This window comes from Pongo pygmaeus, chromosome 13, assembly GCF_028885625.2.
Source record: "Pongo pygmaeus isolate AG05252 chromosome 13, NHGRI_mPonPyg2-v2.0_pri, whole genome shotgun sequence".
Taxonomy (NCBI): Eukaryota; Metazoa; Chordata; class Mammalia; order Primates; family Hominidae; genus Pongo; species Pongo pygmaeus.
In genome coordinates this window covers 115,455,811-115,482,274 of record NC_072386.2, presented here as the reverse complement: position 1 = coordinate 115,482,274, position 26,464 = coordinate 115,455,811, and the positions used below count along the sequence as shown (strand labels likewise).

The 26,464-nt window shown below is 51.4% G+C and overlaps 1 protein-coding gene across 2 annotated transcripts in view; it reads right to left on the bottom strand.

The window, feature by feature from the left end:
- Window positions 1-547: 547 nt before the first annotated feature.
- OLFML2A (olfactomedin like 2A) overlaps window positions 548-26,464 on the bottom strand; it is a 37,942-nt gene continuing 12,025 nt past the window's right edge. For both annotated transcript variants that reach the window (XM_054502384.1, XM_063649928.1), the window contains exons 3-8: window positions 20,352-20,459; window positions 15,986-16,192; window positions 13,782-14,031; window positions 11,113-11,361; window positions 7,476-7,661; window positions 548-5,638 (exon numbers count right to left, since the gene is read on the bottom strand). In XM_054502384.1, coding sequence (XP_054358359.1) covers window positions 5,034-5,638; window positions 7,476-7,661; window positions 11,113-11,361; window positions 13,782-14,031; window positions 15,986-16,192; window positions 20,352-20,459 — 1,605 coding nt within the window. In that variant the 3' untranslated portion in view covers window positions 548-5,033. The remainder of the gene's footprint in view (window positions 5,639-7,475; window positions 7,662-11,112; window positions 11,362-13,781; window positions 14,032-15,985; window positions 16,193-20,351; window positions 20,460-26,464) is intronic.

Below are 26,464 nucleotides of genomic sequence, written 5' to 3'. Positions count from 1 at the left end.
GATCCTCCCACCTCAGCCTCCCAAAGTGCTGGGATTACGGGCATGAGCCACCATACCCGACCTCCAATTCCCATTCAGCTAACAGCGTACTTAATCTCCCATCCACCTACCCCATTCATTTTTCCACACCATCAGTTCCCCCCAATGCCTGATCATGATTTTTTTTTTAACTTTTTTATTTTTATTTATTTATTTTGAGATGGAGTCTTGCTTTGTCACCCAGACTGGAGTGCGGTGGCGCCATCTTGGCTCACTGCAACCTCCCAGGTTCAAGCAATTTTCCTGCCTCAGCTTCCCGTGTAGCTGAGACTACAGGTGCGTGCCACCATGCCCAGCTAATTTTTGTATTTTTTGGTAGACAGGGTTTCACCATGTTGGCCAGGCTGGTCTCGAACTCCTGACCTCTAGTAATCCGCTTGCCTCAGCCTCCCAAAGTGCTGGGATTACAGGTGCGAGATACCGTGCCCGGCTGACAAATTATTTGTTTTAAAAGTTATTAAATGTATGTGTTCTGATAAGGATATGGACCACAGCATTTAGTCCAGACTTTTAAATCAAACCTTTGATCATGTCTTTATTTAGATATAGCCCATCTTGTTGCAAAACAGATATCTCAGCAACTTACAAAAATAGATAAAGTACAATAGCATAAAAATAAAAAGATTAGGGTAAAGGTAAAAGCAGAAAGCTAGAATGAAGCGAGTCTAGTAGGAGACTCAGCACAATTGGAAAAAAAAGGGTCTCGAATTTGACTTGGAGCTTCCCAGCAGCCAAAACAAGGAAGAAAACATGACTGGTTACAAGATTCCTACCAACAGTTAGTCTGGGACTCTGGTACAAAAACAGACCTGGTTTATACCTTGACTCTACTGCCTGTTGGAGATGTGACCCTGAGCAGGTTGCTTAAGTTCTCTGAATTTGAGGCTCATCACCTGTAATGGGGAGGAATAATGCTGGCCTTGGGGCTCCTGGGTGGGGGGATTTGGGTAAAGCTCTAGAAGGGTCTTGTCCTCACTAAGCTGCATGTTCTTAGCTGTAAGAGGGAGTTGACAGCCCTACCCTGAGCGGGAGAGAACTTGACCGAACCTGTGGCATGAAAGAGGTGGGGCTGGATTCCAAACCAGGGCTCCCTAACTCCCAGCCAGGGCTCTCTGCCAGCCATCCAGTGCCGTGTCCTGTCATGACAGCGGCTTCCAATGCTAACCCAGAGTTAAAGACGCTTTGGAACACACGGGCTTTCAAGAGCCCTCAAATCATTCCCAGGAAAATCCCTCAGCTCCACCTTTAGCACTGCCCGCAAGGCAGGAGCTCCATTCTCTACCCCACCACAGAGAAAGCAGATTAAATGTAAGTCCTGGACATCTCTAGGGGGAACGCAAGAGGTAGCCAAAGCCCCTCATGAGTCACGTTGTTCAGAAACACCCGAGACAGCTTCCTTTGCCTTCCTTTGCCTTTGTAGACGAGGTCAGCAAGAAGACCTGGTCCCCCTCAGTCCAGGCCCTCCCTTGTTTGAAGTAACTTTTGCCAAAAGTAATAAAACTTTTGCCAAAAGCAATAAAGCCCAAGACAGGTAAAACAAACAAACAAACAAAACACCTCAAAAGCTGTTGGGGATCAGGTTTCCATGACAGCTCACAAGCGTGCAATTGTGGGCTGGTTCCAGTACCCCACAGGAAAAACTTTCCCGTCCTCTCCTCACCAACAGGACAACATCCAACTGTCTTAGAATTTTTTCTCTGTAAATTTATACTTGACTTTGTTCTAAAAATGACTGGAGGCATCCACTCCTTGGCTTGGCATTCAGGCTTTTTATGAGCTGGCCCCAACCTCCTTCTTGGGACTTCTCTGTGGATGCAGTTTAGGGATAAAAGCAACAGCCTCCGTTTCTGGAGTTGCCACTGGCGTGACAGGCTGGTGGCAAAGAACACGCACTGACCAGCGCCTGGAACAGGCTGAACTGCTATGTGAGCCTGGGTAAGTCTCTTCTCCTCAGTGTCCTCATCTATAAAATGAGGACATTCAGGATACAGACCTCCCACTGTTGTGAGGCTGCAAGGATATGCCCGCGGCAGGCTTAGCACAGCTGGTGCTCAGTTAATGATGATGGTTTTCTTACCTGATTTTGAAACCTGGTTCTCTACTTAACTGCGTATGTGACGAGTGACCTAACTGTTCTAGGTGCCAATGTGACCATGTGTAAAATGAAGAAACTGGCCAGGCGTGGTGGCTCACGCCTGTAATCCCAACACTTTGGGAGGCTGAGGCAGGTGGATCACCTGAGGTCAGGAGTTCAAGACCAGCCTGGCCAACATGGTGAAACCCTGTCTCTACTAAAAATACAATTAGCTGGGCTTGGTGGCAGGGCCCTGTAATCCCAGCTTTTCAGGAGGCTAAGGCAGGAGAATCACTTGAACCTGGGAGACGGAGATTGCAGTGAGCTGAGATCGCGCCATTGCATTCCACCCGGGCAACAAGAGCGAAACTCTGTCTCAAAAAAAAAAAAAAAAAAAGAAAAAGAAAAGAAAAAACTGACCATACCCACTTACAAGGGTCTGAAAACAGAAGAGGCCTAGTGAATGTTTGGAGGCTGTGGCCAGGATCGTTCCCCCAGAATGCAGTGCTGCTTGCCCCTTAACTTTTAAAAATCAGCCTATTCTCACTTTCCTTTTTTTTCAGATTAATGAAGAAAGGGGGGCCTTCTCCTTCTTCTCACATGGTTGGGCTATGATGTCACGAAAGACACAAGTCTTGTAAAACCCACACCCAGGGCCAAGGGAGATGCCGGGGCCCCGCGGCCCCCTGGTGAGTGTGGAAGAGGAGCCTGCAGGGGTTGGCCGGGGGTGGGGGCTGGATGTGACCATGATGAGTCAGGCCTGGCTGGGCTGGTTGTCATCATTCCCCTGTATTCCAGGGGTGAGTTAGAGCTTAAACAAAACATCACCTGACAATGCCTGAAAGAAGTGTATTCTGCACAAAAAGCATTTCCTGGCCAGGCGCAGTGGCTCATGCCTGTAATCCCAACACTTTGGGAGGCTGAGGCGGGCGGATCACCTAAGGTCAGGAGTTCGAGACCAGCCTGGCCAACATGGTGAAACCCCTGTCTCTACTAAAAATACAAAAATTAGCTGGGGGTGGTGGTGGGTGCCTGTAGTCCCAGCTACTAGGGAGGCTGAGGCAGGAGAATTGCTTGAACCCAGGAGGCAGAGGTTGCAGTGAGCCGAGATCGCGCCACTGCACTCCAGCCTGGGCGACAAGAGCAAAACTCCAACTCAAAAAAAAAAAGCATTTCTTTACACTCTTACACTCTTGGCTGTGCAGCTGACCTTCCTAACATGGCAACTGGTATTCAAACATACAGACATCCTGGGAGCTGGCATTGGGACAGAACGAAGGCAGCAAGGGCCAGGGGGCGGGTGGGGATGAGCAGTAAATGTCCTTCACAGGTGCTGGGGTGCCTTCCCAGGTAGGGCAGCCTCCATGTGGGGGAGAATAAAGGATACAGACAGAACCCTTCTGGAAGGAGATCGGCTGTGCCCAGCTCCCAGTGTGAGACTGAGCTGCTCTCTAAACTTTTCTGAGCCTCTTTTCTCTTTCATGAAACAGGGAGTTGGGCTAGAAAATTTCTTTCCAGCTCTAAAAATACTGTCTAAAAAAGCAGAAGAGGGGCAGGTTTGAAGGTCTTGTCCTCTGGGCTGTGTGGGTCTGAGGCTCTGGGGAGCCATCAGTGGCCCCGGGCAAAGTGGCCCCTGTGCATCCTCAACCCAAGTCCTGGGTTGAGCCAGGAAAAGTCCAGTCTGCAGACCCTCAGTTTTTCCCTCCCCGTTCCCGCCCTCTGGTTCTCTCCTGCAACCAGAAGAAGGCCTGATGCCTCCCCTGGACCCAACTACTCACACCATGTGTTCCGCAGCCCCCAGGCTGCTGGGCCAGCCCGCCCAGGGGCCAGGTCAGGGCTGGCAAGGAAGACGGAAACTGTGCCATCCTGGCACCACACCAGCCTTGGGCCTAGGGTCTTATTCATGGCAGACCCGGAGGTATCCCTGAGTGTGTAAAGGTTGTGGGTTTGAAAGCCCAGAGAAAAAGGACAAGGCGGACTCCGGGCCCAAAGGCTCTGGGATGAACCAGGGAGGGGACCCAAGGCCCGACTATGTGAACAACGCCAGTGCTTCTGGGTGGAGAGGGAGCCTCAGCTCAGCTCCCCATCCTGGCAGAGCTGCGGCTGCCTTCTCAGCTGCTGCTGCAGAAACAAATGACGGCACTGATGAAGAATAAGAGAAAATAAAAATGAGCATAGAGCAGAGAGGGGCCTTGGAACAGAGGACGGGATTTTCTCTCGGGGTGTGGTTTCTGCTCAGCAGCTAGGTGACGGTAGAGGTTTGGAATGTGGCCGGACAGCGGGTGGGGTGGGCTGGGCTGGGGGGCTGGCCAAAGACAAGAGGCAAGGACATTGGCTAAGGGGCTCAAAGCCCAGGGCCACCAACAGCTCAGCCAGAACAGGGCCCTAGGATGGCAGGCAGAGCCAGGGCCTCCACCCCACGCCAGCACACTGGCCCTAAAGGCCTCTGGTTCTGAGTGGCTCTGGGAAGGGAGGCTGAGTTGAGAGAACAAGGGATACCGGGGGAGAGGGGGGAGGGCAGGGAGGGGAGGGCGTGGTGAAGTCTCCTCATCTGTAAAGTGGGGCTGTCGTGAGAGCACAGCCTGCCTCATCACAACTGAGGTGTTAGGCAAGGGACGGTACCTCTCTGAGCCTCTGTCTCCTCATCTGTTAAATGGGTTCATGATCTCCACCTCCAAGGGAGGTGCTAGGAGAATCAAACGGGTAAGTGTGTGGGAAGTGCTTGGCACGGTGCTCTGCAAGTGGAAGCAAGTATTACCCACTAGGTGCTGAGGAAGCTCAATCCTGGTGACCACCTCATGCCCAGTCCCAGCCCTGGGCTGGCCCCCAATAAATATTTGCGGACTGGGTCAGTAGCAGGAGCTGCTGTGGAGAGCCCCTCCCGCACTGCTGCCCCTCTCCGGGGAGCACAGGTCTCCACTCAAACCACAAAGTGGAGGGTGTAGGTGAGCTGGTGGCCATTGTCCCAGGCGTACAGCACCCGCTCCTTGGGGTTGTAGTCGATCTGGGTGGTGTAGGCGTGCTCGTTGAGGAATGGCAGCTGGGGGCGTGCGTCGGTGCCCGTGTGCGTGTCGAAAGCGTAGGCGACCTGACCTTCCTGCTGGTTGTACGTGTCCACGGCATACAGGATGCCGCACACCAGGAAGCAGTTCCCGTAGGAGTTCCGCCTCAGCCGTGTTTTCCACGTGGTCTCCCGGTGCACGGAGAGATCGCTGGGGTCCAAGCGGCTCAGGACGATCACCTCGGGCTGGGCCTCATCGCGGTCGTCCACGGCGGGGTAGATGACCCACAGGCCGCTCTCGTCCACGGCAAAGTCGATGTCCGAGTGTCCGCGCCACTTCCAGGGTGTGGTGTCCTCGTATACCACGTCGGGCAGCAGCGCCCAGGAGGCCACGAAGCGCTGACGTAGGTCGTACTTGATGATGTTCTTGGTGAAGGCACGGTTGTAGTAGAAGGCGCCCTGGTACACCACGTGGCCTGTGCCGATCCAGTTGTAGGGCAGCTTGTACATGTTACTCCAGCGGCCTGCAGGTGGAGGGCAATGGTCACCCCAGACCTCCCGAGCAACCCCAGCCCACCCACATCCCCTGAGACCACCAAGGGCTCTCAGTGGCCCAGTGAGCGACTGATAACAAGCATGTGCAGTGTGCCTGGAGCTGGGATGACATCTTATTATGGCAGGAGCGTCTCCCAAAGGAGGTCTATCGTCATCCCATCTGCTTAAAAAGAAACAGGCTCAGAGGATCAAGGTCACCCAGCTCTGGAATGGCACAGCTAGGATTTAGACACGGTGACATCAGCCCCATTCTTTGTCTCCAGGCCTTCGTCCCTGCTGTTCCTCTGTTAGGACTGCCATTCCTCAGGCTGTCTGCTTGGGGAATGCCTGCCCGTCTTTCAGAGCCCCAGGCCAATGTCACCTCCTCTAGGAAACCTTCACTGACCTCCCTAGCCTGAGTGAGGGGCCTCTCCTCCAGCCTCCCATAACCCTTTGTCTTTTTTTCCCCCCAGGACACATCTGTAGCAGCCAGACAGAAGCCTTCATCTTGATACTTATCACTGGATTCCTCCACCAGCCTGTGAGCTACTTGAGCAGAAAGCCGGCCAATTTTGAGCTAGCGGAGGAAGGATTTTAGCTGTTCCAGGCCTTTATTTTTTTTCATATTTTTCGAGATAGAGTCTCTCTCTGTCACCCAGGCTGGAGTGCAGTGGTGCGATCTCGGCTCACTGCAACCTCTGCCTCCCAGGTTCAAGCGATTCTCCTGCCTTAGCCTCCCAAGTAGCTGGGATTACAGGCGCCTGCCACCACACCCAGCTAATTTTTTTTTTTTTTAATTTTTTAGTAGAGACGGGGTTTCACCATGTTGGCCAGGCTGGTTTTGAACTCCTGACTTCAAGTGATCAGCCCACCTCAGCCTCCCAAAGTGCTAGGATTATAGGTGTGAGCCACCACGCCCGGCCTGTTCCAGGCCTTTAGTTGTGACTCCATGGCTCTCGGGGTTAAGTCCAAACTCCTTTATCTGGCTCACCAGACCTGCCCAGCTTACTCAGTCACCATCTCCCCATCCCAGGCCATCACACTTCCTCTCATTGCCAGGCCTCTGCATGTACTGAGACTTCTGCCTGGAACACCCTTCCCTCTCCCTTCTGCATGGCTTACTCCTACTCGTCTTCCAGGGCCCAGCTCAGCATCACCTTCCCGGGGAAGTCTTCCCTGATCTCTAGGCTGGGTTCCCATAGCCCCTTCAGTGCTCCCTCTAATGCTGTTCTGAAATTGTCTCTTTAAGCCTTTGCCTCCCCCACCAGACTGTGCATTTCTGAAGGGCAGGCTAGATCTAAATGACCCCTTCCCGGCATCATGCCCCAGATCTGATAACCAGAATTCTGCCCTTCCCTGTGCCGTCAGATCCATCCTGGCCCCTGCCCAGACCTGCAGCTCCTTTAAGGCCTTAGACCCTGCGCACCTATAGAACAGGTGATAACCCCACCTCCTGGAAGTATGTAGCTACCAAGAGCTGATACATGGGGGGCAAGATCAGCACAGGGTAAGCATTCAACAAATGGAAACTCAGTATTGGCCCCTTGATGGTAAGTCACACTTGTGAGGGCAGGACCATGTCCCTCTTGTTTGCCGCTGCATTCTGGTTCCTGGCAGGGTGCTAGCACACAGGGGTGCCATGGGGTCTGTCTGGGCCTCCAGCCCAGGGCCCTCAGCCCAGAACCCCCTCCTTGGGGTGGCTAACAATCTGGAGCTCAACCAGGCTATACCATAGAAACCCACAAGGCAAGGAAGGCCAAGTCCCCATGAGGACCCCTCCCCAGGCTGTCCATACCCGGCCCCCTCTCCACCTCCGGGGTCCCTGACCTTGCTTGAAGTTTTCCAGGTTGCGGAACTCCACCAGGCTGTTTCCATAGTAGTAGTTGGTGACATAGATCCTGTCGTCTCGAGCTGCAGGGTCCTTCATCCAGGCTCCCTCGTTGCGCCCATAGCTGTGGTGCCTCACAGGGGGGTCCACAGCCCGGAGGGTGCCCTCACAGCTCGCCTCTCTGCCTGTGGGGAGGAGGGCAGGCAGCATCGGTACACAGACCCCCAAATCCCCCAGCCAGAGCAATGGGCTGGGAATGTTATCTGGGTCTAACTTAAATCTCTCCTGAAATTTTGTTTGTGGTCTTCTCTCCCCTTTCCTCATCATCAAAGCAATGCTTGATCATTACCAAAAACATAAAACATTCAGAAAAGGAGAATGGAGGCCAGGCGCAATGGCTCATGCCTGTAATCCCAGCACTTTGGGAGGCCAAGGCAGGTGGATCACCTGAGGTTAGGAGTTCAAGACCAGCCCGGGCAACATGGTGAAACCCGTCTCTACTGAAAATACAAAAATTAGCTGGGCATGGTAGGTGGTGCCTGTAATTGTAGCTACTCAGGAAGCTGAGACAGGAGAATCGCTTGAACCCCAGGAGGCGGAGGTTGCAGTGAGCAGAGATCATGCCACTGCACTCTGGGCGACAAGAGTGAAACTCTGTCTCAAAAAAAAAAGAGAATGGAGAAAATAAAAATCTTCAAAGTTATATTATTCATTATATGTGGAATCTAAAATAGTCAAACTCGGCCAGGCACAGTGACTCACACCTGTAATCCCAGCAATTTGGGAGGCTAAGGTGGGAGGATCACTTGAGCTCAAGACTTGAAGACCAGCCTGGACAACATAGCAAGACCTTGTCTCTACAAAAAGAAAAAAATTTTTTTTTTAATTAGCTGAGCATAGTGGTGTGCGCCTGTAGTCCCACCTACTGGGGAGGCTGAGGTGGGAGGATTGCTTGAGGCTGCGATATTGAGGCTGCAGTGAGCTGTCATCACACCACTGCACTCCAACCTAGGCAACAGAGCAAGACACTGCCTCAAAATAAATAAATAAATAAAAATTGGCCAGGCGCGGTGGCTCACGCCTGTAATCCCAGCACTTTGGGAGGCTGAGGTGGGTGGATCACAAGGTCAGGAGTTTGAGACAAACCTGGCCAATATGGTGAAACCCTGTCTCTACTAAAAATAAAAAAATTAGCTGGGTGTGGTGGTGGGTGCCTGTAGTCCCAGCTACTCTGGAGGCTGAGGCAGGAGAATCACTTGAACCCGAGAGGCGGAGGTTGCAGTGAGCCAAGATCATGCAATTGCACTCCAGCCGGGTGACAGAGTGAGACTCCATCTCAAAAAAAAAAATAAATAAATAAATAAAAATAAACATTAAAAATTAAAAAAATTAAAAAGTCAAACTCATAAAAGCAGAGAGTAGAATAGTGGTTACTAGTGGATGGGGGATTGAGGAGATGTTGCTTAAAGCATTCAAAATTTCATTTAGACAACAGGAATAAGTTCAGCATATTGTATACTTGAATTTTGATTGCTAAGAGAGTAGATTTTAAGTGTTCTCGCCACAAAAAAAAGATAAGTAATGTGAGGTAATATATATGCTAATTAGCTTGATTTAGCCATTTCACAGTGTGTACACATATCAAAGCATTATGTTGTACATTATAAATACACACATTTAAAAAAATTATTCTTTCTGCAGTATGCCAAATAAATGAATACATACAATTTTTATTTGTCAATACAAAAATTTAAATTTTTTTCTTTTTTGGTTTTTCCTTATTTTACTTTTTAAAAAATAAAAAAAATTAAACTCTTATAAAATAAAAAAACCCTAAAAACTGCCATTATCCAAAGACAATTTTTTTTCTGTTCTTTTATTCTCTTTTTAAAAATTGTATTTCACAGATCACTTGAGGTCACGAGTTCAGGACCAGCCTGGTCAACATGGCGAAACACTGTCTCTACCAAAAACAGAAAAATTAGCCAGGCGTGGTGGTGTGTGCCTGAAATCCCATCTGCTCGGGAGGCTGAGGCAGGAGAATCTCTTGAACTCAGGAGGCAGAGGTTGCAGTGAGCTGAGATCACGCTACTGCACTCCAGCCTGGACGACAGACTCAGACTCCGTCTCAAAAAAAAAAAAAAAAAAAAACCACACCAAAAAAAAACAAAAAACAACAACAACAACAACAATAATAAAATTTTATTTAAATAGTTTTTGGGGAACAGGTGGTTTTTGGTTACATGGGTGAGTTCTTTAGTGGTGATCTCTGAGATTTTAACGTATCTGTCACCTGAGCAGTATACACTGCAGCCAGTATGTAGTCTTTTATCCTTCACCCTCTCCCACCCTTCTCCCATCCAAAGAAAAATTTAAACATGTGGCATTTCCTTCCTTTTCTTTTTTCTTTGCATGTACAGTCATGCAGACATACTTTAAAAAACTGTGAGTATACAGTTTTATGTATCCTGTTTTTAGCCTCCGTTGAGCAATTTCTCTCATCATTAAATAGCCTTTTAATGATGTGATTTCAAGGTTCTGCCAGGCCGGTGGACAGCTGTGCCCTGAATTTATCTGACCAGTCCTCCCCATGTCAGCCCTTCGCATTATTTCCAGTTTTCTGACATTAGAAATGATGCCATGATGCAACCACTTAAGCTGCAGCTGTTGTTCCCATTGCTGGTGGATCCTTCAGGAAAGATTCCTAGAAGTGGAATGACCTTGGACCAAAGCAGGACAGGGTTTGAAGGATTTTCACCACAGAGAGCCAAGATCCCTTTGGAAGGATGGAATCAATGACTTAACGAGGAAGATTTCTACCATGAGACACAGAGCAGAACTATAAATGCTGACATCAAAACAGGGCCAACGATTGGACACAGGAAATAAAGAAATAAAAATAGTTGCTGGATTTGATGATGGCATTCTAGGTGACATTTTAAGAAGAATTTGTTGAAAATACTACCTGGGCTGGGTGTGGTGGCTCATGCCTGTAATCCCAGCACTTTGGGAGGCTGAGACAGGAGGATCACCTGATGTCAGGAGTTAGAGACCAGCCTGGTCAACATAGTGAAACCCTGTCTCTACTAAAAATACAAAAATTAGCCAGCTGTGGTGGCAGGCATCTGTAATCCCAGCCACTCGGGAGGCTGAGGCAGGAGAATTGTTTGAACCCGGGGGATGGAGGTTGCAATGAGCCAATATCTCACCATTGCACTGCAGCCTGGGTGACACAGTGAGACTCTGTCTCAAAAAGAAAAAAAAAAAATTTATTTTGCCCAGGCTGGAGTGCAGTGGCACAATCTCAGCTCACTGCAACCTCTGCCTCCTGGGTTCAAGCGAGTCTCCTGCCTCAGCCTCCCGAGTAGCTGGGATTACAGGCACCTGCCACTACGCCTGGCTAATTTTTTTATTTTTAGTAGAGAGGGGGTTTTTCCATGTTGGCCAGGCTGGTCTTGAACTCCTGACCTCAGGTGATTCGTCTGCCTTGGCCTCCCAAGGTGCTGGTATTACAGGTGTGAGCCACCATGCTCAGCTGTAAAAAGCATTTCTTACCTTGAGGGCTTCACAGAAACAGGCTGTGGGCTAGATTTGGGCACAGGCTACAGTGTGCTGACTCCTGTGAGGCTCACTCACCTTGGCTGGAGACTTCTGGACCTGAAGGTGGCTCGGTGGGCAGGAGACTGGTGGTGGGGGTCGGGGTGGTGGTGGCGGTGGTGGTGGTGGCAGGGAGTGAGGTGGGGGTGCCAGAAGCCAGGTCCACTCTCTCGGAGGACCTGGGCTCAGCCTCATCCTGCTCTGCGGAGTTGGGCTCTGCGGAGTTGGACCTACCCTCCACCTTGGGCGGCAGTTGCTCCAGCCAGGAAGTGCCCTGGAGGGCGTTGTCTGCAGAGAGAAGACCCCTGTGCTCACATCCCAGCACCACCTGCTGCCGTGTGGGTCTCCCTCAGGTCCACTGGGCCCCCATCTCAGGGGCCCTCAGGGAATGGAGGGGGAGGCCTCCTCAGGGCCTCCTCACACCCAGAGGAGGGTGAAAGGTTTCAAAGTGGGAGGCAGGGAGGACTTCACAGCCAGGGCTTTAAACCCAGCCAGGTGGCCTCAGCCATGTCCCCCTGCCTTCCTGGGCCACCTCTGTGAACTGAGAGTCATGAGCCCACCATGCTGGACTGTGGTGTTGACTACAGAAAAATGTACATAAACATTTGCACAGATCCCAGCAAATACGAGGTACCAAAAAGGAGATCCCTTTCCTTCCTATGCATCAAGAACTTCGTACCAGTTCTCTCATCTGCTAGATTCCATTCTAGAGAGAAGCTCTTGTTCCCATTTTACAGGCCTTCTCCTATTACTCTGCCATGGAAAATGCAGCTGCTGCCAGAATCAAACGCAACAGCATGAATGAAAGTGCTTAGAGGGTTGGGCATGGTGGCTGGTGCCTGTAATCCCTGCACTTTGGGAGGCTGAGGCAGGCAGATCACTTGAGCCCAGGAGTTCAAGACCAGCCTGGCCAACATGGCAAAACCCTGTCTCTACTAAAAAATAGAAAAAATTAGCCAGGTGTGGTGATGGACGCCTGTAGTCCTAGCTATTAGGGAGGCTGAGGAGGGAAGATCACTTGAGCCCGGGAGGTCAAGGCTGCAGTGAGTCATGATCGTGCCACTACACTGCAACCTGGGTGACAGAGTGAGACCCTGTCTCAAAAGAAAAAATAAAGAAAGAAAGAAAGGAAGGAAGGAAGGAAGGGTTTAGGGAAACACTTTTGTGACACTGGCTGGGCACGGTGGCTCATGCCTATAATCCCAGAACTTTGGGAGGCCGAGGCAGGCAGATCACCTGAGGTCAGGAGTTCGAAACCAGCTTGGCCAACATGACGAAACCCTGTCTCTACTAAAAATACAAAAATTAGTCGGGCATGGTGGCATGTGCCTGTAATCCCAGCTACTTGGGAGGCTGAAGCGAGAGAATTGCTTGAATCCAGGAGGCGGAGGGTGCAGTGAGCTGAGATTGCACCATTGCATCACTGCCTAGGTGACAAGAGCGAAACTCCATCTCAAAAAAAAAAAAAATGTGACACCAGGGAGACAAAGGAACGGTGCTGTTATTACTATGATGGTCTGGTGCCCAGGGGACCTCCTGGTCAGCTGGGTGAGGGGCTCAGAGACCCCTTGACTTGAGGACAATAACTTCTTCCTTTTTTCTCCATTTTGGGCTTCCTCTTTGCACAGGCCCTGCTGTGGGCAGCCTGGGCCCTGGCGGGGATGGGGGTCATCCCCCTGGTCGAGGAGGACCACAGGAAGGCCTGGCCTCAGCAGCCTGCCAGGGCAGGGCGCCTGTTCCCACAGGCCTTGCTGGCAGAGTCAGATGCCTGCAGCTGTTCTTAGGCAGTGCCCCAGCCAGGGGTCAGAGGCTCTGTGCCGTGTCCAGACCAAGCTGGCAGGGCTTGGGCCAGCAGCTGGGACCAGGGGAAAGAGGCCCCTGAGTCCTGAGAGGCCAAGAAACAAGAGGGCTCTCAAAGGAGCCTGGTCCCTGACTGTTTCACCTCCTTGCACCCCTTGCACATGGGCTGGAAGGAGGGCTTTGCAGGAGGAGGTGGTCAGCAGGACCCAGGTTTGGGACACCCCTCTGGGACATCAGAAGACAGCAGCCATCTGGGACGGGTCTTAGTGGGGGAATTGAGAACCACAACCCATAGAGATGGCTCAGAAATTTGGGGTATCTTGAAACGTGTGTCTCTTGTTTGCCAATTACTTTGTCACCCTTCTCTGTGATCCAGCAGAGAGCTGCAGGAAAGATACAAGAGTCTGTGGGCTCTTCCTTGGGGATATAAGAAGAGGGAGGAGCTGGAGAGGAAATGAGAGATGCCCCAAAAGCCCTTGTCACTTCTCAGGAGCCCGGTATTCTCCTGCCCCCCATTGTGGCAGCTGCCTGGTCATAGGTATTTTTTCTCACTAGACTGTGAGATCTGTGGGGACAGGGACTGTGTCTCTACCATTCCCTGTCACCTGATCAGAGTGGACCTTCGGCACATTTTCAAATGCACAAAGAAAAGTCCAGTGAAGGTGAAGACAGCTGTAAATACTGGAAAGCCACCGAGTGGCCCTGCAGGTTGGTTCTGCCATTTCATCCCAATGACCCCCTGAGTGGGGTGTTATCCTCATATGTGGATGAGCAGAGGGCACCCAACAGGTAATCAATGGGTGGAACTGAATCTGGGGTGGTCCAACTGCAGAGAAGATGAGGGATGAGGGGATTCCTAGGAGGCATCCATCCCTGACTTCCCAGGGTCCCCTTCCCCCCCTACGCACCTGCCACCGCCTCGGTCACCTCCTGCTTGCCTGCCTTGTAGTAGGTGAAGCCCCGGATCACAGCCTGCTGCTGGGCCAGGGCACGGGGCTTGGCTGTGGGCTGGAGGAACCTGCCCTTGCCGCTCTCCTTCCTCAGCTTCTCCACCTGAAGCAGCTTCTCCTTGGGAGGTTTTGGGAGGCCTCTGTCTGCAAAGCTCTTCTGCACGCTGCCATACTTGCTGATGTCCTTGCCTTTTCCTCCAGCTGTGTCCTGGGAGGGAAGAGAAGTCGCAGACTTGAAGGACAGTAGACGAAATGTTGTGGGGAGTCCTGGGGGCTCAGCACGTGGGGACTGGAGGTGGCCTTGTTGCCCCAGGCCCTATGTCCCAAGCACTCACAAAGTCATAGCTTTCCTTTACCCCACCACGGTGGCTACATCCGTGACTGGTTTGCCTCAGTTTCCTCACCCAGCTCTTTAGCTCCCTTGCAGGCTTGAAGTCCATCCTGGTAGGTTAGATTCCTGTCCCACTTCTCAACTCCTGTCCACTCCCCCTGGGGGGCAGGCTAGAAGGAACAGCTCCCCGGGAGGCAGCCTCCTCTACCTGCTCACCTTCCCAGCCTTGTCTCTCTTACTCATTGGTCTTAGTACGTGGGCAGGGGAGAGGTTCTTAGGCACCTAGGCAAGGTGAACCACTCATCCCAGAGTGCCTGGAACATTCCTAGTTTTAGCACTGAAAGTGCTGCATCCTGGAAAAACCCTCAAGTCCCAGGCAAACTGGGACAGGGTTGGTCACCCAACCTCTAGGATATGCCGTTTCTAACGTTTTGTGTTTTGTTATTTTCACTTCCTATTTAAATGCCGCTGATGCTGGCTTGGCACAAGAACACAGGGCCTGTGACATCACTCATTGTTAGGCAGAAGCTCCAGCAGATACGGCAAGTACAGTAGCTGGGTGCCTTCTGCACCATTGCCAAAACACGCTTCATTCTCGCCTGCGGAATTGGCACGGGAATGAGCAGGAAGCCAGCTGGGGGCCAAGGCACAGGCTTCCTAGCTGCTTTATCGGCATCTAGGTGGTCCCAGTTGCAGACACAAATGGCCCCATTATCACAGTGTCAGCAAAGGAGACCGAGATGCGGAGAGGAAGAGAGGAAGAGGGTGGGCTTGGCAGTCACACAGACCTGGCTGCCAGTCCCAGCTCCGCCACCGCCTCTCCATGTGACCTCTCTCCGTGCCTCATCTGCCAAATGGGCAGGGGTCACCCCTCCTCCCAGGTGACTATGGGGTTCACTGACAATGTCTGTGAGAAAGTCAAGTTTAAAGTAGGAGTTCCACAAATGTCAGCTCCCTTCTTCAGCCACTCACCAAAACACAAGGCCAGTATGAACAATGGTGTGGCTTGTGTCTTGCCCAAGGGTGACTGGCCAGAGGAGCCTGAATGGGGTTGAATCCAGTCTGCACTCCATTTGCCAAGCCACATACCCAGCAAAGGCAGGAGCCTCTGTGAAACTGGCTCACCCAAAAGTGGTTGTTCCTTCTAATTGATCTGCTCAGAGGGAGAACCAGCTTCACAGTTCATCTGCCTACAGAGAGGCACCTGCCTACAGAGAGGACGTTTATCACATTTGCATGCAGGCGTGTTATCTGTCATGGGTGGCTCTGCCTAGTGACAGAACCAGTGCCTCTGCTCACTCTGTGCTCTGAGCTTGGAGGTGGAGTGCCTGGGTATTGGCTGCAGGAGTTCTGTACCCCAGGGTGGGTTGGATGAATGGGTATCAGTCTGCAGGGGTCCCTGAGGCTTTGCCCACCTCCCTCTGAGCAGGCTCCACCCAGCCAAGGGCCCAGCCACAGCAGGGGAGGCTAGAAGGGGTTTTGCTGCAGCCAGCCTGATCTCTGAGGGCCAGGCAGGGGGCACCACCTCCACAAGCTTGTCCCTACTAGTTTCAAACTTGGGAATGAGAAGGATGCCAAACACCTGGCTTAGGGACCAGCCCCCCTTGGCAGGATCCCCAGGCCTATCCCCATTCCCTGTGTTGACTGTGCTTGCTGTACAGCAGGTACCCCCTGCACCTCACCGTGCCAGGGACTTTCTGGCTGTGCCAGTCCTCAACCCCATCTTACAGCCCCAAACCCCCATTGAGCTGGCCCACAGGGCCAACATCCTGGCACAGTGAGCTCCCAAGCTCAGCCAGCTCCAGCCCCATGATCAGAGTTGGGGCCTCACCTGGGCCTTGCTACCAGTGCCCGTGGCAGGGGTGGCAGGGGCGGCGGCGGCATCCTTCTGCAGCAGCTGGAGGCCGAGGCGGGACAGCTCCTTCTTGATGCCCAGCATGATGGCAGAGTGATTCTCATAGTGCCTCAACTGCTCACTGAGGTGGCGCACGCTCTCCTTCACCACCTCGTTCTCCCGGCTCAGGTTGGCCCTGATGCTCTGTGGAGGGGGCAGGATTGGAGGTCTTTCCTGGGCCAGCTTCCTCTGAACCCCTAGCCTGGAGGGACACCCCAGCTTTGGTCATTAGGCTTTGCTGCCCAGTCCCCCGAACGGGCTTGGGGCAGCCGCAGCGAGCATGAGCAGGAAAAATAGGCTCCAAGAGACCCTGTATTTATGAACTTTTTAAATTTAAAAAGTGAAAGAATTAAAAAAATAGATAATACATGTGCATGGTACTAAATTTAAAAGATATCAATGGCTATAAAAATGTCAAGCTCCCACCTTTATTTCTCAGTGCCAACAGTTATTACAGGTTCCTTGTATATCCTTCTAAAGAAAGTCTGTATATTTAGAGGAACACATGTATACATACACTCATATTTTTACCACTTTGCTTTTTTGCTGAACAGCCTATTTTGGGTACTGATGCATATCTGCATATATAGTGCTCCGTTCCTTCTCATGGCCACACAGTACACCATTGCTTGAGAGGCCACAATTTATTTACCCAGTCCCTTATTTTTTATTTTTCTTTTTTTCTTTCTTTTTTTTTTTTTTGAGTAGCTGGGACTATAGGCACCCACCACATGCCCGGCTAACTTTTTGTGTTTTTAATAGAGACAGGGTTTCATCATGTTGGCCAGGCTGGTCTGGAACTCCTGGCCTCAAGTGATCCACCTGCCTTGGCCTCCCAAAGTGCTGAGATTACAGGCATGAGCCATGAGCCACTACACCCAGCCACCCAGTCCCTTATTGATGGTTCTTTTTTTTTTTTTTTTTTTTTTGAGATGGAGTCTCACTCTGTCGCCCAGGTTGGAGGGCAGTGGTGCGATCTTGGCTCACTGCAAGCAATTCACTGCAAGAACCTCTTCCTCCCGGACTCAAGTGATTCTCCTGCCTAGCCTCCCGAGTAGCTGGGACTACAGGCACGTGCCTCCATGCCTGGCTAATTTTCGTATTTTTAGTAGAGACGGGGTTTCGCCATGTTGGGCAGGCTGGTCTTGAACTCCTGACCTCAAGTGATCCACCCACCACAGCCTTACAAAGTGCTGGGATTACAGGCGTGAGCCACCACCCCTGCCCATTATGGATGGTTACTTAAGTTGCTTCCAATCTTTTGCTACTTTAAAATTGTATACATAATACACAAATATCTTCTGCTTGTAAAATCTTCAAACAATGTAGATGGAGTGAAACCCGTCGGGGTTTTGCTGAGGGTGAATCTCTGCTCCCTCCAAGTCTCCAACTTCTCTCCTGGGCCATGCGGTCTCCTCTCCCAGCACTGAGCCCTGCCTTTACTCCCAGGCCTGTTCTCCTTCCCTGCCTCATCTCCCCTTGCTGGGGCTCTGGCTCCCTGCCTACTTTTAGCAGCTCCCACACCAGCTCCTGGATCTACTCCTGGTTCTGAATCCTGCCAGGAGCAGACAGACTGCTTAGAACCATAATGCCCCTGGCTCTGTGAACCTCCCGCTATCTAGCGATCTCCTTTGCTGGGCTGTCGCCCAAGCTGGCCTTGTTCACTGGAGAGGACTTGGCAACCTGGGGGGCCTGGCAGGTATCCGTCCCAGTTCCCCAAAGCTCTAGTAGATCTGGGATTCTTTCGTCTGAGTCTACTTTTCAGCTAAAGCAGGACCGACAGAAGTCAGAGGCAGAAAGCACCAGTCTGCTGAGAAGCCGCGGAGCAACAGAATTATGGGTCCAGAATTTCATTTGTAGAAATTGTTACAGAGGAAAAGATAACCTAAAAGTGATTGACGTCCAGTCAGCCCTGGGTGACTCAGGTTCAGGGACCAAGAGGCAGCAGGCAGGAGTCGGATATCCTTGGGTTCAAATCCTTGCTCTCTACTTCCTGGCTGGGTAACTTTGGGCCAGTAACTACTTCTCCAAGCCTCAGTTTCCCTGCCTGTAAAGTGGGCTATTATGTCATCATAATAACAACTAAATGGCAGGGTCACTGTGAGGACCAAAAAGGCTATGGAATATGACAGTGCATTTTAAACTAGATTCCAGGGGCTGGGTGCAGCGGCTCATGCCTATAATCCCAGCACCTCGGGAGGCCAAGGCAGGAGGATCGCTTGAGCCCAGAAATTTAAGACCAGCATGAGCAACATGGTAAAGCCCCATCTCTACAAAAAACACAAAAAACTAGCTAGGTGTGGTGGTGTGTACCTGCAGTCCCAGCTACTTGGGAGGCTGTGGTGGGAGGATCAGTTGATCCTGGGGGATTGAGGCTGCACTCTACCCTGGCCTACAGAGCGAGACCCTGTCTCAAAAAAACAAACAAACAATCAAAAAAACTAGATCCCAGGGATGACAGAAGTCAAAGTGTATGACAGATTTTCTCAATCTCATCACTATTGACATTTGCCAGATAGCTGTTTGCTTCTGGGGACTGTCCTGTGTATTGTAGGGTATTTAGCCAAATCTCTGGCCTCTAACCAGTAGAATCCCAGTAGCACCCATCCTGTCCCCCACTTAAGTTGTGACAACCAAAAACGTCTCCAGCTATTGCCAGCTTTCCCCTGGGGGCAAAATCACCCCTGGTTGAGAACTATTGGTGTCAGAGAAGAGAGCAGAGGGAAGCTGAGACCCCAAGTTGCTGCTTATCCCCTGGGAGGTTCTTCCCTTTGGCAGAGGGAGCCAGCCTCTCCCAAGTGAGGCTGTTCTCTCCCCACCTCCTCCCAGGGTGAACAAAAGCTTTTTGCATTTAATTTTTCCATAAGGTTATCACTTAGTAAACCATGGTTAACAGAAGCAAAGCAAGATAATGCGAAACAGAAGATAATTAAAAAGTCATTTTTCTGTGGCTGTGGAAACCATCTCTGGTTGGTTCCAGGTCTAGCAGATATACCCTCCAGATCATCTGGCTCAGAGTTACATGAAGTGGGTTAACATTTCCTGAGGTTACAAGAGGAAAGATCAAAGGAGAATAACTTCAGAGCCAGTAACGGGAGGGCCTGGAATGTACTAGCTGCACGGGAAATATTGGGACACAGAAGAAATTCACCAAGTGTCAGCTTTCTCCCCTGCTGCCAGGGGCTTGGTCAATAGTAGGTACATACCAAACACTTTTTGAATACTTAAAGCCACTGTGATCCCAACTTTGGGGTGAGGAAGGGGTTAATCTCCTACCCTGGGGCACAGGATGCCCAGGTGCCCCCTCCCTCTGTAAAGGAAGCTGGGAAAGGAAGCCCCCACGCCCGCTTCTGGCAGCTGTATGTCCCCAGACTCCCAGTGGCCCAACAGAGGCCGGATGCAGGAAACAGGCGGAGGTGAGGCTGTGCCAGCAGAGATACAAACCTCGAACCTGCAGCTTGGACCCCCATGCTCGCCCAACTCTTTTCTTGTCCCCAGGGGCAGTCCTGGTCCCCTGCCCAATCCTATAGCACATTCACCCTGACCAGGGCAGGACACGTAGCACCTCTGCCTCCACAGCAGCTGGGCACTAGCCCAGTGGGCTCGGTCAGTCCTGCCATGTTTTACCAACCCAGGGGGCACTCCGACAAGGTATCTTATTTTTTATTTTGAGACAGTCTTGCTCTGTCGCCCAGGCTGTGGCACGATCTCGGTTCACTGCAGCCTCTGCTTCCCAGGTTCAAGCGATTCTCCTGCCTCAGCCTACTGAGTAGCTGGGATTACAGGCGTGCACCACTACGCCTAATTTTTGTATTTTTTGTAGAGATGGGGTTTCATCATATTGGTCAAGTTGGTCTCAAACTTCTGGCCTCAAGTGATCTGCCTGCCTCGGCCTCCCATAGCACTGGGATTACAGGTGTGAGGCACTGCGCCAGGCCACTGAGCTACCATGCCCAGCCACCAAGGATTCTTGTGTGAATGGTACCCCCAGAATTGTGGGTCCTGATCTTGATGCACTGGGGGCAACTGCAAGTTCCAGCTCCCTCTGAACCCCTTTCATACAACCAGCAGGTACCTCGGTTTCTCCACTCAGACTTCAGCTTCCTGCAGGCCCTTGAGCCAGTTAGACCTCTTCCCCAGAGGCTGGACCCTGTGGCCCGCATTTCCCTCCCCCAGCTCCTGGCTGGAGTCTGGCTTCCCATGGTCACCAGGGTGAAGCCTGGATTGCCCGGGCCCCTTCGGACAGTGCCCTCGGCCCTCAGCACCACACCAGCCTGGCCTCTGGCGGCAGCCCCGCCCTTACCTCTTCCAGTGTGTTCATCTGGGAGGCCACCTTGTGGACGTAGGCGTGCACCTTCATCAAGTCCATGCTGTACAGGGTGCCCTCCAGGAGATCCACCATGGACTGCAGCTGCCCGGGGAAGGGGGACGGTTAGGCAAAGAGTGCAGCATGTGGCCGGCCAGACACAGAGGGTAAAAGGAACCCTGCTGCAATTGAGAACTCCAGAACCTGGGCCAGGCGCTGTGGCTCACGCCTGTAATCCCAGGACTTTGGGAGGCCAAGGCAGGTGGATCACCTGAGGTCAGAAGTTCAAGACCAGTCTGGCCAACATGGTGAAACAACATCTCTACTAAAAATACAAAAATTAGCCAGGCATGGTGGTGTGCACCTGTAGTCCCAGCTACTTGGGAGGCTGAGGCAGGAGAATCGCTTGAACCCGGGAGGTGGGGGTTGCAGTGAGCCGAGATCACGCCACTGCACTCCAGCCTGGGCGACAGAGTGAGGCTGTCTTCCAAACAAAATAATAATAATAATTAAAATAAAAAAGAACTCCAGAACCCCAGAGCCTCAGAGTGGCTGGCATGGGCCCTGAGCACTCACCAGCCCCAGCCTGCTAATAATCACAAGAAAAACCACATGTTCCATCTTCTGAGCCCTTACCATGTGCCAGGTGCTGTGCTAGGGGCTTTAAGGAGTTATACCAATTGATCATTGTAACAACCTCATGAAGTATGTAGTGGGCACTGGAGGAGTTTGTCCGGATCTTCTGAGATCCCTCTTACTAGTTTTTGTGCCCGTCCCTGGCTTCCATGTGCCTGCATCTGTGACTCTCTTTAGAGTTGCTTTGCCCCCAAAGTGCCAGGGAGTATACGTCCTCTTGCAGCTGCCTTGAGGCAATGATCTAGTGACACGGACATCTATAATCCCAACTCACTAGCCCCAGTGGGGATGAATTGAGCTGTTGTCCCCACTCCAGAGATCCTCTGGGGATGTGACTGAGGCTGGCACTTTTCCCAAGACCACACCCTCACGTGGATATCCTCTTCTCCCCACCCTGCGTCTCCCACTTCATTTCCAGTTTCTCTGGGGAGTGTTTTCTTTTTTTGTTTATTTGTTTTTCAGAGACTCTGTCACCCAGGAAAGAGTGCAGTAGCATGATCATAGCTCACTGCAGCCTCGAACTACTGAGCTCAAGCAATCCTCCCACCTCAGCCTCTGGAGTAGCTAGGACTACAGGTGTGCACCATCCTGCCTAGCTAAGTGTTTTATGTTTTGTAGAGATGGGATCTTACTATGTTATTCCAGCTGGTCTCTAACAATGATCTTCCCACCTTGGCCTCAAGTGATCCTTCTGCCTCAGCCTCCCAAAGCACTGGGATTAGAGGGATGAGCCACCACGCCCAGCCCAGGAATATTTTCAAAATAAATCACTTGCACATGAATCTCTGGCTTCAGAGCCTGCTTCTGGTGGCCCAAACTAACACCAGAACAAACTAACACCAGGCCCAAACTAACACCAGGTGGCCCAAACTAACACCAGGTATGGGCAACTTTCACCCTTATTTTACAGATGGAAAAGCTGCAGTTTAGATGGGGGAAGTGACTTGCCCAAGGCCACCCAGCTGTTCAACGGTGGAACCAGGAGCAGAACCCAAATTCATATAAATCCACGTCTCTTTCCCAACATTCGGCAGGGGAGATATCATGAATCACCGTCTCTTTCCTATCATGCTTTATGGCTCCTGTCTCATGGTCAGACGGGGAAATGGCAGCCGAGAGAGGGAGGGCCTTGCACAACAGGTCAGCAGCAGGACCTGGAGCAGCCGCTGGGTCTCCCTTGCCCAGTCCAGGGCTCTGCCCTACAGCTTCCCCTCTCCCTCTCCTCTCTGTCACGCCTCATCAGGATATAACACTCCCTCCAGATGGCCAAAATGCCAGAGTGTCAGGGAGACACTGGCACAAGGGGCTGGTTGGGAAACCAGCCTTCCCTGGCTTCTTGGGAAGGGCAGTTCCTCGGGCCTACCCTCATGCGCAGCCCCACCCTGAGCCCTCCGGCATTTCCCGGGGCCTGCACAGGCCAGTGCTCCTGTCTGGTCCTGGCTGGCTGTTTCCAAAACAGTTTTACTCCCACCTTCCCAGGCAGTCTCAAACTGTTTGAAGTCAGGGAGCTTTTCTTTGAGCAGAAGCTGATCTCTAAAACAGAGACGGGGGCGGGAGGCTCTGCTGGAAGCAAAGATAGGCTCAGTGGCTTCTCTGCTCTCCCACAACCTGGCTTTGGCCCTGAGGGTCTGCATGGGACCCCTGGGGCTCTATGGAACACAGTTTGATAATCATGCCCATAGACGCTTCTGTGCCTCAGTTTTCTGCGTTAAGAAATGGGACAATAGGGCTGTAGTAAGGAGCAGTAGTGTATGGACAGAGCTCAGCACTGCGTGGACACAGAGAGGGCTTCATGAAGCCCAGCAGCTCTGATGGCTCCTCCCAGGGGCTACATGGGAAGCTCCCAGCTTCACTCTGCTGCCTTCGTGTCCACCAACATTAGCTTTGGCGAGGGTCCCTCCCTTGCGAGATGACCCTCTGTGGCTCCTCACTGCCCACATGTGGCTTCTCATCTCCTGACTCTGGCATCTGACCCCTCCATGATCTGCCCCTGCTACCCTCCTCCAGGCCAGCACATGCTTACTCAGCCAGGCACTGAGGAGAGTGATAAGCAAGACCAAGGGGCACCCTGGTCTCTCACAGGCTGCCAAGGACACAGCAACACACAGGTGCCCAGATCTGGGGACAAAGGTAGTGACAAACAGGCATCCAGATCAGGGGACACAGATAGTGACACACAGGTGACCAGGTCATTAATGATGGGTGCTGATCTTTTCTGGGCACAGGTGTGGATCAGGAAAGGCTGCCAGGAGGAAGTTTTGTTCAGGCCAAGCTCTGTAGGAGGAGCACTAATTAGGCAAAGATGCCCAGGAAAGGACATGTGAAGTAAAAGGAGCAGCCTGTGCTATGAACTGGAGGAGAGGAGAAGGATGGTGTTTCCAGCCATGCCACTCAATGTGCGATCTGCTGAGCAGCACAGGTTCAAACTGCTTAATACCAGCCTGTGATACAATCATTACAGAAAATGGGAGTAGGTTTTTTTAGGAACTTTTGTGGCCACTTGACAGAGCAATTTTATATCTGTTGGATCTCCCAATAAAACACTAGATTTATCCTGAGTATGTCTGGCTTTGTTTCATTTTTTTTTTTTTTTTTTTTTTTTGAGACGGAATCTCGCTCTGTTGCCTAGGCTGGAGTGCAATGGCACGATCTCCGCTCACTGCAACCTCTGCCTCCCACGTTCAAGCAATTCTCCTGCCTCAGCCTCCCAAGTAGCTGGGATTATAGGTGCCCACCACCATACCTGGCTAATTTTTTGTATTTTTAGTAGAGACAGGGTTTCGTCACGTTGGCTAGGCTGGTCTCTAACTCCTGACCTCAGGTGATCCACCTGTCTCGGCCTCCCAAAGAGCTGGGATTACACTCATGATGCACTGCGCCTGGCCTGCCTCATTTCGTTTCTCTAATTCATTTGTATACCATTTTACAAAACTATTGGTTCTCGAGAGACCTTTAATCTTTAAAAAACTGGCCTTTCACCACAGATAGCTTGAGAAGCGCTGTGCTAGAGGAAGTCACAGGTGCTGGTGTGGCCAGAGAAGACAGAAGGCTCATGCCACACCCACCCCACTTGCCATTACCCAGAAATGCCCTCCTTTCCTCTCTGCCTGAGGGACTCTTACACATCTTTCAAGGCCCAGCTCTATCCTTCTATCCCCTCCTTGGGGCTCCCACAGTCCCTGGGATGTCCCTTGGCCACAGTCCCTGATCATACTGCCATTACTGGGGTCAGCAACTGTGTCCTCACAGGCCTGGAGACTCCTCGAGGCAGGAGCCATGTCTGGTCCCATCAGGAAGAAAAAGGAGTGGGGAGGTGACAGGCACCCTCCAACCCCCAGTCAAGATGGGGACAGTAGTTATGCTACTCAAAGTATCTCTCCTACCACAGCCATGCTGCGGAGGACAAACCACAGCTGGAGCTATTAGCTTGAGGGGAAGGGCTGGGGTAGAGATGGGGTGGGATACAGAGTAGGTGCCCCAGCCCCATCCTGTGGGCTCCCCTTAACCTCCTTCCTTGGGGGATGCTTATAGAGAATGTCCTGCTGAGAGAGGGGGAGCCAAACTGAACAGGAGGAAGCCCCAACCCTGTCTCCTACTGCCTCTGCCACCTTCTCTTGGGGGGGGTCCCTGAAAGTGTACCCACTCCCACCCTTGGGGTACCAGTGAGGCAGCATATCCTCTCCTCCTCCTCCAGCCCCACCTGCCGGGTCAAGTCCCCATTATCCTAAGCCAGTTCTGCTGACCAAGAGCCCTGTGGCAGCTGTGCACTGAGAAGGCCTAAGGGATTGTGGGCTCCTGGCTGAGAAGGCGGTCTCATGACCCTTCAGTGGGTAGGGGGCAAAGTAGAGAATTCCTGGGTTCAAATCTTAATACTTGGCTCATGCCTGTAATTCCAGCATAATGGGAAGCCAAGGGACGTGGATCACTTGAGGTCAGGAGTTTGAAACCAGCCTGGCCAATATGGCGAAAACCCATCTCTACTAAGAAAAAAAAAAAAAAAAAAATGAGCCGGGCATGGTGGTGCACGCCTGTAATCCCAGCCACTCAGGAGGCTGAGATGAGAATCACTTGAAAGGGGGAGTGGGGTGGAGGTTGCAGTGAGCTGAGATCGTGCCATTGCACTCTAGCCTGGGCGATAAAGTAAGACTCTGTCTCAAAAAAAAAAAAAAAAAAAATCTTAATACTGCCACTTTCTTGCTATATGATCTTAGGCCACAGACCCTATTTGGGCCTCAGATTCTCCCACTAGTAAAGCTGGTATCATAAGTCCCCTCTCCAAAGGGTTGTAGCAAGGATTAAATTAGCCAAGAATTAAATTAGTCAGTGTTTATGAAAGGGCTTTGTGTCCTCATGTCAAACGTGTACAATTCAGTTATCGAGAAGTTGACTTGAGCAGAAACTGGGTTTGTTCCTGTAACTGAAGACTGGCCTATGGCCTGGGTGCCTTGAGTCTGCAGGGTCCTAAGTGAGACCCATGGACAGTGTGATCCAGGGACTGCCAAGCTGTCAAGATGCCACTTTGCTTAAAATTCATTCCCCCTGACTCCCTACCCAATTTTGAGAGCCTGGCATTCATTCAGGCGTTACAAAAACAAAACTAAAGTTGAATTTAAAGAAAACATTTTTAGCCAAATGTTGGGAGACAGTTCTTCGCGGATCTCTTGCTTTTCTGCATGACTTGCGTGCAGAGGCACTGACTGTCTCTGTGCTGAGCCATCTAGCTGTATAGTGAACAGCCCTGGAAGACAGAGACACTGTTTCCTTCCAGAGGAAAGGGCAGGCATCCTTGGTGCCCATTATTAAAGACTCAGATTCTCTAAGCTCAGGGCTCCTTTCTGTAACACACCTTATTATACGTGTGGGTGTTATCTGACCCTCACTGCATTAGGCCATGGCAATTGGAGCCGGGGGAAACCTGGCAATTGCTGTAATAAAGTCCTTTGTCTTTGAACCAGGAGGCTTCATCTTCTGCCAGCTTCCATGAAACTGGCAAGCTAACTTGTTAGCTTACAAGTAGGGTAACATCTCAGACCTTCCACAGTTTCTGACACCAAACAGGCAAAATAGAGGGAGAAGTTATAAAAGAAAAACATACTTTCAAAAGGCACCAAACTGGAAAGGCACGGTTACTCACTCCTGTAATCCCAGCATTTTGGGAGGCTAAGGTGAGAGGATTGTCTGAGCCCAGGAGTTTGAGATTAGCCTGAGCAACATAGTAAGGCTCCATCTCTACAAACATTTTTAAAATTAGCTGAGCCTGGGGGTGTGCACCTGTGGTCCCAGCTTGGGAGGCTGAGGTGGGAGGATTGCTTGAGCCTAGGAGGTTGAGGCTGCAGTGAACTGTGTTTGCACCACTGCACTCCAGCCTGGGCAACAGAGCAAGACCCTGCCTCAAAAAAAAAAAGAAAAAAAGCAAAAACAAAAAGACACCAAACAATCTGGTCCTTTACAAAAAGGAAAACAGGAAAGCAAGG